Below are 10,657 nucleotides of genomic sequence, written 5' to 3'. Positions count from 1 at the left end.
ACGGCCCCCCGCCCACAGCGCCATGGCGACCGCCTCAGCTAGCGCCGGTCCCGTCATGCACCGCGCGGGGGTTCCGGGTTCGGACGCTCTCGGAGCTAAGATGGCGGCGCGGGCGCCAAATACGATTGCGAGCCGGCTGCGCGCGTGAGGCGCCGGGCGGGGCGGCAGCGGCATGGACGCCTCGGCCTGTATGAAGTCCCTGCTGCTGGCCGCCACCCAGTACCGGGCCGCCAAGAGCCCGCCCCACGCGGCGCAGCTGCAGCGCAGTCTGGAGGTGAGCGCGCGCGCGGTCGGCCCGGGGCCCCCGGGAGAGACGGGACCGGGAACCGCGCAGCTTCCTGCCTCACACCCCTCGTCGGGCTGGGGGCTCCTCGCCCGCCGCGCTGACTTCTCTCTGCTCGGGGGAATAACTCTGGGTCCCACAGTATTGGGTGGGTGTTTTCTTAAAGCCCCAGCTCCGGGAGTCCCGGGATCAGCGGGGGGGGCGTGTCACTTTTAAAAAAAATCCGTGTTAAACTTGGAAATGTGACTCAGGTGCATTAAACTCGCCCGCCCCGTGGTGTGGCCCCCGGGTAGCAAAACGAGCCCTCCCAATCTGTGCTGCCTCTTAAATCTCACCCTCTTCTGTCAGCGAAATCCACCTGGTGGTGTCTTTGCGCTTGCCGCCTTTTTTTTTTTTTTTTTTTTTAATGCCAGGGGTTGACAAAGCGGCAGCCCCATCACGTTCCTGGGGTCATGCACCCAGTGTTTTTATTTAGTCGCCTTGATCTCCTTCTCTCCCCATCCTTGCCTTTTGTTGTTGAATTAATTTGAAGCTGCAACTGGATTGCAAATGCGTTTACAGAGGAGACTAGCTCAGTTCAGTCAGGCTGTTCTTGCCCCTGCATGGACCATTGAGCCCCTGGTTTGATTGCCCCCTACCTCTGTAGAGTCTCTTCCCATGTTTGCTGCTGGTTCTTGTTAAAGAAATCATTGTCTTTAAAATCGCACTTCTCTTTGGAAATATTGTTGTTTCCTGTTGTTTCTGGGGACACAACTTGGCCTATAACTGTAACTGACATGATTAGAGGGAAACTTTTTTTCTGTATATAGTTAATTACTTTTTGAGTATGATCAGTTTTATAGCTTCCACTGTGTAGTAAGTCAATTTGCCCTGTTCCTCGTTTGGACCTTTCATACAGGCATAGAGTCAAGGAAAACACTTTTAAAAAAATATGCATTTATAAAACAAAACAATGAAAACTGTCAGGGAGCCTAAAAGGCAGGTATACACTTGAGACTTTTAAACTTATTAAATTGGTCAAAGCTTCAGGATGATTGTCTCTGTAGAAGATATGCTAATACTTTCTTGCTGTCATTTAATAATAGTATTCTGCATTTATGTAGTCTCTTAAGGACTCCAAAGCACTTCTTAGTTTGATCTACAGATCATACACTGGGGTCATTTCATAACTAAAAATTGTAAATATTAACAAACAAATCCATGGGGTGAGACTTGAATGAAGCAATTTCCTATTTTATAACATGTGTATTTACAGTTAAAGCCTCCTTCCCCAACCCTGTGGATAGGGTTAAAAAAAAAAAATCCAAATACATGTTAAAACTAGGGCTGTCAAGGGACATTGTACTGTTGTAGCCGGCATCACAAGATATTTACATGCCAGATGTGCTAAAGATTCATGACCCTTCATGCTTCAACCACCATTCCAGAGGACATGAGTCCATGCTGATGATGGGTTCTGCTCAATAACAATCCAAAGCAGTGCGGACCGACGCATGTTCATTTTCATAATCTGAGTCAGATGCCACCAGCAGAAGGTTGATTTTCTTTTTTGGTGGTTCAGGTTCTGTAGTTTCCGCATTGGAGTGTTGCTCTTTTAAGACTTCTGAAAGCATGCTCTCCACACCTAGTCCCTCTCAGATTTTGGAAGGCACTTCAGATTCTTAAACCTTGGGTCGAGTGCCGTAGCTATCTTTAGAAATCAAACATTGGTACTTTCTTTGCATTTTATGAAATCTGCAGTGAAAGTGTTCTTAAAATGAACAACGTTCTGGGTCATCATTCGAGACTCCTATAACATGAAATATATGGCAGAATGCGGGTAAAACAGAGCAGGGGACATATCTTACCAAAGGAGATCAATCACAAATTTAATTAACAAATTTAATTCCATGCCGAGCATCATCAGCATGGAAGCATGTCATCTGGAATGGTGGCTGAAGCATGAAGGGGTATACGAATGTTTAGCATGTCTGGCATGTAAATACCTTGCAATGCCAGCTCCAAAATTGCCATGCAAATGTCTGTTCTCACTTTCTGGTGATCTTGTAATAAAGAAGAGGGCAGCATTATCTCCCATAAATGTAACAAACTTGCTTGTCTGAGCGATTGGCTGAACAAGAAGTAGGACTTGTAGGTGCTAAAATTTTACATTGTTTTGTTTTTGACAAAAAAATCTACATTTGTAAGTTGTACTTTCATGATAAAGAGATTGCACTACAGGACTTGTATGAGGTGAATTGAAAAATACTATTTCTTTTGTTTATCATGTTTACAGTGCAAATATTTGTAATAAAAAAATATACACTTTGAATTCAATTACGACACAGATTACAATATATATGAAAATGTAGAAAAACATCCAAAATATTTAATAAATTTCAATTGGTATTCTATTGTTGAACAGTACAATTAAAACTGTGATTAATCGCGATTAATTTTTTTAATTGTGATTAATTTTTTGAGTTAATTGTGTGAGTTAACTGCGATTAATTGACAGCCCCAGTTAAAACCCTAATCAACCTTGTTTTCCCAAAATGCACTTGACAGTCTACTGGTGCGAGTTATGAATGGTACATGAATGCTTTACAACTGAAATTGTCAGTTGCATAACTTTCAAAATATGCTCAAATGCAGATAATTAATTTAATGTTTTAATGAGTATGTCTGTAAATCTTTCATGTTCATTTTTGTTCTTGTCTATAGCAACCAACTGTAGACATAACTGCTGTAACTTTTTTTGTTGTCTATTGTATAAACTAGTTGTAGCAAATTATTCCATGGTATAGGCTGTAGAGTTAAAATGAGATTAATTCCAGCGTATTTTAGTGAATTTGACGGTTCTACATTAAAGAAAACAAGTCATTCTTTGGCACCCCCTAATTTGGAGTTGAAGAAACAGAGTTCAGTCTTTCCTGCCTTGGTTCTTTAACGCAACAGATTAGCAGAATGTTGTTTGTGAATGATATTTCATATCTTTGTACAACATAATTCACAGTAAGACACAGAATTTCAATAAAAAGGCATTAATCTATCATATTTAATTGGGAACTAGTTTTCAAACCTTCTGTTCAAACAATACATTTCCAGGCTATGTAAAACCAATATTTTTTGTATCCTAAAAGATGCATAAACTGATGGGTAATTTACCTGGTGCTGTATGTTTCTTATGTACAAATACAGACTTGTAGTATTTTTGTATTTATAAACTAGTAATGATTTGTGTTCACGCAGCAGCTGTTAACTTAAAATCAATTCCCAGTGGTATAATTGGTAGTGCTGTGCACAAAATAATCCAACTGTTAATTATGAGTCTGAAACGGAAGAAATACATGTTTTTCAAATATGAAGGACACACATACAGTAATCAAAAACATATTTCCAGAATTCTACAAATTCAACAAAAGTGAGCTAAAAGAGGCAAGCGAAAGTATCCGTGTGCTGTCAATGATGCCACTGGTGTTGGCAGTATATTGTATTGAACTGAAAATACGACTCCTCTCTGAATCTTCTGCTGAACTGAGACAAATATTGTTGCAGTTATATAATACTTATTTAATTTAAAATGTCTTTTTAGGTTATCTCTGGATTGAAGCTAACAAGATTGTTTGCATCAAACCAAATACTGCCAAGTGAATGTCTCAGCTGTCTAGTAGAGCTCATTGAGGACCCAAATATAAGTCCATGTCTAATCCTGTCTGTGATTACTTTGCTGTCACAACTAGGTAACTTGTTCACATCTTTAACTTTTCTCTTAGGGGAATTAAGGCTAAATTTTTAAAGATTTTTAATAAGTCTTAAAACAGTTGGAATCAGTGAAAGGTTGCATGCGCAGGTGAGTTATCTGCTATATTATTTGTATATTATCTGTGTAAATTGCATTGATTTGAGGGATGCGGAATAATTAACTCTGTACTATAACAAAATTAACAAGTATTTAGTTTTCTTGCCTTCTATGGGAGCACAGAAATTGCCAAACTGAATCAGAAAAAATATCCATCTGTTTTAGTATCGTCTCTAATTTGGCCCGTACCAGATGCTTCAGAGAATTCTGTAAAAGCTCCTGTGCTTGACAGCTATCTAATATACCCATAGGAAAAGTTTGTTCCTAAATCCATATAGTTAGTGGTTGTTTTACGTTCCAAAGCATGAGGGTTTCTCTCTCTCTCTCCATCAGCCTAGCTTGTGTAACTGATGAATGACACTTGCAGTATTCATTTTCTTTGACAGCTGCTTTCCCTTTGAGATTCTTCCACAGTTGCAGTTAGCAGAAGTGTCTGAGGTATAAAAGAGAGGGTTGCTGGCAGGGCATTTGTTACGGGGCTGCACATTTGGAACTTGCTTCTGCTCTTTAACAGACTAAGGCTGATTCAAGCCAATCTCCAGGGCATGCTTGAAGGATGATCTTTTCTTTCTGGCATTTAGCCCATAAAAGTTGGGAAATGAATGAGGTTGCAGAGCATTTGAAGGGGGCTGGTCTTCTTAGGTTTATTACATTTGGTTGTATGTTGGTATAATATGGGGTAGTTGGAGTCTGTTTTGAAAAAAAAAAAAATTGGTAAGGATTTTTATGGGTTCCTAGAGCTTGAAACAGTGGTTTGTTTGTTTGTTTGTTTGTTTTTAATTTTTTTTTTATGTGTAGCAGTAACCTAGACAAAATGCCTGTTTTAAGCTTATTAAGTTCTTTTCTGTGTCTTGTGATCTGAGGGTGATGGGTCATGGTTAGAGGTAGACTTGACACTGGATAGTTTGTAAAGGCAGTGATCACCTTTGTAAAAGTCTGCTTGTTTACTCACTAGAGTAAAGAGTAGTTCTATCTTGCAGTGTTTGTAAACTTAGTTTTGAGGGCTCTACCCCCCCAATCTTGGTTGAAGAACTACAAGTAGATTTTTCTGTGTAGGCTAATAAAGCTGCTTGACAGTTTTGCGCAGCTGGCCTATAATACTTCAAGAGGGTTTTTTAGACAGGGTAGAATGGTCCTTACAACATCCTGTGAAGTAAGTGGTAGTGGTCTCATGTTGCATTTGGGCAAAAGGTAGTCTGGAACAAGCAGAGAGAAGTTTTGACTTGCTCATGGTCACAGAGCATGTAAAAAGTTACAGAGCTGGTTTAAAAAAAACAACAACAAAAAAACCAAAAAAAAAAACCCACACAACAAAGGGATACAGCTCAGAGTTACTGGTTCCCAATTCAGTGCTCAGACTGCTAGCTAATATTGCTTTTATTATTAACTGCTGTTGGGCAGGACTTTAACAAACGCCTTTACACTGTAGTTTTGGACAAAGAGACCAGAGAAGTTCTTCAGAATACTTATAATTTGACTAGCGTGCTGGCAGGAGTGGTTCACCGAAGCTCTACCAATCCTAATGATCCAGTATTGTTACAGGTAAGACAAAGTAATGCTTAATATTTTATTTGTATCATAGAGTTAATTCTTCTAAAGAGTCTATTCTCAAAAATGTATAACAAAAGCAAAAATGCTATATTTTAATAAGCAGGGATCCCTAATAGAAATCGTGCATTTTAGGAAACTCAAGGTCAGGGATTCTCACAAGAAATGTTTTGGTGGCCTTAGAGTGCAGCCACCAACTCTTGGTGGTGGCTGCTCTGACAATTTTTCTTAAAATACTTAACTTTAAGAAAAACAAATATGCACATATACATGTCCAAATTGTAATTTATTTAAATAGGTTTTTTGCTGACTCAATAATAAAAAATAATGTACAATTGTCTCTCTTCTTTACTGGACATAAACAGAATAGAAACAAAATAAGGTGCTTTGCATGGTCTTGTCTTTTTTGTTGTTTCTTTTGCTCTTTTCATTCCTTTTTTTTAAAGACTTGCTAGATAGTAAGTCTACTGCTGTGAAAACTGATACTTGTATATTTGCTAATATCACTTTAAACAGAAGACTTACTATATAGCTTGGAGGCAGTGAAGAGTGATGTTAACAAACATACAAATATCGCTTTTCACAGCAGAGTTATTCAGCCCCGGCACAAGCCGGGCAACAAATTAAGCCCTGAATAGAGAGGTGGGTTTGGAGGCAGCTGGGGCCAGGGGCAATGGAGGGCTGAGGGAAGTGGCAGGGTCCAGCGACATTGCGGGGGTTGGTGAGCCTGCAGCCTGAGCTTGAAGGCCTGCAGCCGGGGGACGGAGCCCCACAGCCTGCCGCCCACCACCCCAGGGCGGAAGCTGGAAGCCCAAGCCCCACTGCCCCTGGGAATGTGGGGAACTCACATCATCTGCCTGCTCCTCTGGCATTTGTGGCTCCAGAAAGGAACAGGGCCCAACCCCTGCCAGCAGCCCCAGGAGAGGGGCCACTGCTTCCCCTCCCCAATCGCTGCCCAGGAGTCTGTGGCCGCAAGAAGAGTCCCTGGTGGCCGCGTTTGAGAAACATTGTTCAAGGTGATCTCCCTGATTATATAGAATCAAAGTATTTAAGTTGTATATTTTATTTACTGTCTCAAAGTTTTCTATATATAACGCCATCATCGTAGTATCTATGTGATGTACAAATGGTTTTAGGTCTACTTTTCAGTATTTACTTACGGTAAACTGCTTATTTACTTTTATCTTGTGTTTTCACCCTGCTCTAATTTAGAAGAATTATTGACTTAGAAATTGGCAATGTTTACTTCAAGAAGCTAGTGTGTGTGGGGGGGAGTGGGTTCATTTTCTGTTGTTTTGAAGCAAGTATTTAGCTTTAAGGATATCGCTCTTGATAGTCTGACATATCTCTGTCTTGTATATTTCCATCTTTAAATTTTTGTTACAGACCCTTTTAATCCCCCATCTCTTGCAGCACTCTTCATCTGTAGATCTCAAAGCACTTTACAAAGGAGACAGACATCTCTATCCCCTTTCATAGACGGAAGAATGAGTGATATAAATACCTATAGACACTGATTCTCTGGTCAACTTATTTGTGTCTACTCTAGCATCAGTCATTAATGAAGGGAAAACTGGCTTTTTCCCACTGAAGGTCTGCAGGTTACTTACAGTGGGTCCATGTTTTCGTTCTTCCATCTGTTTACAGCTATTTGAAGGCAGAACCAGACCTATCATCCAAGGAAGAATGGGCATGGCTGTACGTTTTTTAGACCCTGCCATTTATGTTCTGCCACCAACAGCTGCAGCCAGATCCTACTCATTCTTCTTAAAGCAGTCCTCCCCAGATTGATTTCACTGGTTTTGGTCTGTCCTCTTTATTAACCAAGAGCATTTGGCAATGCTTTTTTTAACCCCTAGAGATTTTCTTTTAGCTGGTACTAGTCTGCCAGCTGTCATTTCTCTGCCATCCTTGTGTTGCAGCTCTTTCTTTATGGTGGAGACGACAGACAAAAGAACAGGATCTGCCTGCAATGCTGCACTCCTTTGGTAGTGTTTAGACAGGGATCTGCAGGGACCAGATTGAGTCACCATTGCAGCCCATCTCTTTTGATCTAAGGGGACTTCCCGAGGTCACAGGGCCTGTGAGGGACTGTTAAGGCACCAGGCGACTCAGGCAGCTCATGGGTTTGTCTGGTGTTTAACATATGAAAGCTTCTCTCAGTCTGAAAATTCCCATTTAAAATAGCAATGAAGTGTCTAGGATGGCGGTGGTGGCAACCAGCCTATTTATATTTGTCCCCACTTCCCTAACTTAGAAATTTTAACTTAAGTTATATATTTGGGTGATATCCTTTGCTATGCTATGTAAAGGTTTACAGTCAAATCTCAAATTAGCTACTTTGGGAAGTTGAATGAGTAAACTCATTTCTCTGCACATAAAAAGGGGAGTTGGGGGGTATTTATAGTAGAGTTTGTAGGAAAATTTTTGTTGTAAACAGACATTTCCTATGGAAATTTCCATTTTGACAAAAAAGCCATACTCCTTTGGGGAAAAAACCTTCATATTAAATAATTATACTGTTCTTAATATGCATGTCTACTTACAATATACTATTGCTGTTGTAGATTACATTTTGGAGGTCTCTAAATAGTTATATGGGATTTGTTCAAAAAAAAATTCAGGAGCCTCACTGAAACCCAGTTAAATATAGAGAACCCCTCCACCTCATTGCAAGTTTATTGGCCAAGCTGTGTGAGAGAACTGGGCAGCCTATTCCTAAGCAAGTCATATGTGTTTGTGAGCATTCAAATGTACTAATCCAAGATTGTTACCTTGCTTTCATTAAATAAGTAAAGATATGCTAAGTGAATATCCCACATGTATCAATACTACATTGTTTCTGTAACACCATAACTTTCTACTTACGAGATCTAAACGTGATTCAAGTCTCAAAATTAACACTGCTTATTCTTATTACGCATTAAACCAGTGGTTCTCAAACTTTTGTACTGGTGACCCCTTTCACATAGCAAGCCTCTGAGTGCGACCCCCCCCCTATAAATTAAAAACACATTTTTATATATTTAACACCATTATAAATGCTTGAGGTGAACGGGGGTTTGGGGTGGAGGCTGGCAGCTCGCGAACCCCCATGTAATAATCTCATGACCCTGAGTGGTCCCAACCCCCAGTTTGAACTGTAGAGAAGTATCCTCTGTCCCAACCCCTGCATTAAACTGTAGAGAAGTATCCTCTGTAGTCTTAACACCAAATGTCCATGTTCTACAGTAGAATGTTGTGGGAAGGCTATATAATTGACTTGGTTTTATTTCTTCAGAGTATTCAACTTCTGCAGAGATTAACCTACAATGTCCGAGTTTTCCATGCCAGCACTCATATTGACGAATTGATTTTATTCCTAATGCATCATGTGTAAGTATGTGTTCAGTTTTCTTTTTGGGGAGAAATCTTTAGCTAAACACATTTCTAAACTTTCTTTAATAGCTTCATTAATTTGTTATTTCACAAGCTTTGGATGTGGCATTAATTATGTAGTAATCACTTCTAAATCACCAGACATTTTGTCTCTTTCAAAGTGCTATTGTTGCAAAGAATATTCAAAGATGGGGCATTTACTCTACAGCTGGTAGAGTTTAAGGAGAATTTAAGCTTTTTGAAGAAATAAGATAAAGAAAGAAATAAACCAAAAAACTAAAATAGCAGTGAGAACACTTCTGCCTGGCATTTAGACTTATTTCACAATTTGAGCCACCAACTCTACAACAAGCTTTGTCCTGGCAGATCGCTGTGCCTGTGTAGAGCTCTAGTGACTTTAATACATGCACCTGAAGCTCATTGCAGGTTTAGGACCATAGACATGAGTGAACTGTCATGTGATTGGTCTTACGCTTGTATTGTGGGTAGCTTTTCCATACTGAATATGTATTGCAAGTTTATAAATGTCTTTAATACATGACTGTAATTTGGATGAATGTTTATGCATAGAAGGAGATTTCATTGAATTCTGAATATATAAATGAAGCTAAATGGCTGTAACTATTAAATTCTTAAGTCCTGTGGAACTTTTTTAGTCAGTCAACAGAAGATGAATTAACGATACCGTGTTTGGGACTAATGGCAAATCTTTGTCGACACAATCTCTCTGTTCAAGCTCATATAAAATCTTTGGTAAGAAACTTCTCTGATTATGTACTTTCTCTTCTGGGGATAGAGGAAAGGAAGAGAGTAGTCTGAATCTGATCATTTGAGGACTTAGAGCTCACTTTTTCACAGACATCCTGTTTCTACCCGTCCCTCATGTAGCAGTGATGATTCCAACTTTCCCTCCAGAGCTTGCAGTGCCACTTTAAAATTGGGGGAAATGATCAGTGGGATAATGTGGAGCGCCTACCCTTCTCTGTGCTTTTTTCACACCATTACCATCCAGTTCAGATTGCACATGCTGCTTCCATGCATCTTTAGTGAAAGATTAAGTTGAGGTCTGAAGCTGACCCACCAGTTGAGATCTTGTGGGAGAAGCTAAATTTTGTCAGTGTAAAAGCATGGCATCTTCTCTATACCTTTAACGTGAGACCGTTTTAATGTTAATATTGTAGATGGATTTGGGCAACCAGTGTTGATTTTTGGCATAACTTGAATATGAAAGGCTTTTGCCTTTCCGAGAAGAAAGCAAACATCACCCCTGATCTTGGTGTTGGATTCATGCCCTTATTCTGCATCGACACAAGTTTATTCAACAGTAATATACCTTTCATCATTGTTCCCACCACTGCACAAATTAATGTTAACTATGGTTTGTAGCTGAGTGATGAATTCACAGCAAAGTGGAAAAATTGTGGCATTTTATGGGAGAAAAAGACAGATTCCATGCCAGAGGAATTAATCCAGATTAAAGTGAAAGGGGAAATCCACATCTCAGTTAGCTTCCCTGTAGACTCAAGCAGGCATCATCCTGTTGCTTTATATTTGGCTTGTCTTGGTTGTTTTTTAAATTTCTCTACTATGATAAAGGCTCCAAACAT

At 39.8% G+C, this 10,657-nt stretch overlaps 1 protein-coding gene across 1 annotated transcript in view; it reads left to right on the top strand.

Annotated features, from left to right (window-relative positions):
- Nucleotides 1-172: 172 nt before the first annotated feature.
- CIP2A (cellular inhibitor of PP2A) overlaps nt 173-10,657 on the top strand; it is a 31,297-nt gene continuing 20,812 nt past the window's right edge. Inside the window, exons 1-5 of the mRNA XM_065417065.1 lie at nt 173-274; nt 3,858-4,005; nt 5,554-5,666; nt 8,953-9,047; nt 9,707-9,803. Coding sequence (XP_065273137.1) covers nt 173-274; nt 3,858-4,005; nt 5,554-5,666; nt 8,953-9,047; nt 9,707-9,803 — 555 coding nt within the window. The remainder of the gene's footprint in view (nt 275-3,857; nt 4,006-5,553; nt 5,667-8,952; nt 9,048-9,706; nt 9,804-10,657) is intronic.

Source organism: Emys orbicularis, chromosome 1, assembly GCF_028017835.1.
Source record: "Emys orbicularis isolate rEmyOrb1 chromosome 1, rEmyOrb1.hap1, whole genome shotgun sequence".
Taxonomy (NCBI): Eukaryota; Metazoa; Chordata; order Testudines; family Emydidae; genus Emys; species Emys orbicularis.
The sequence above is the reverse complement of the archived record's forward strand: the minus strand, read 5'-3'. Positions and strand labels throughout refer to the sequence as shown.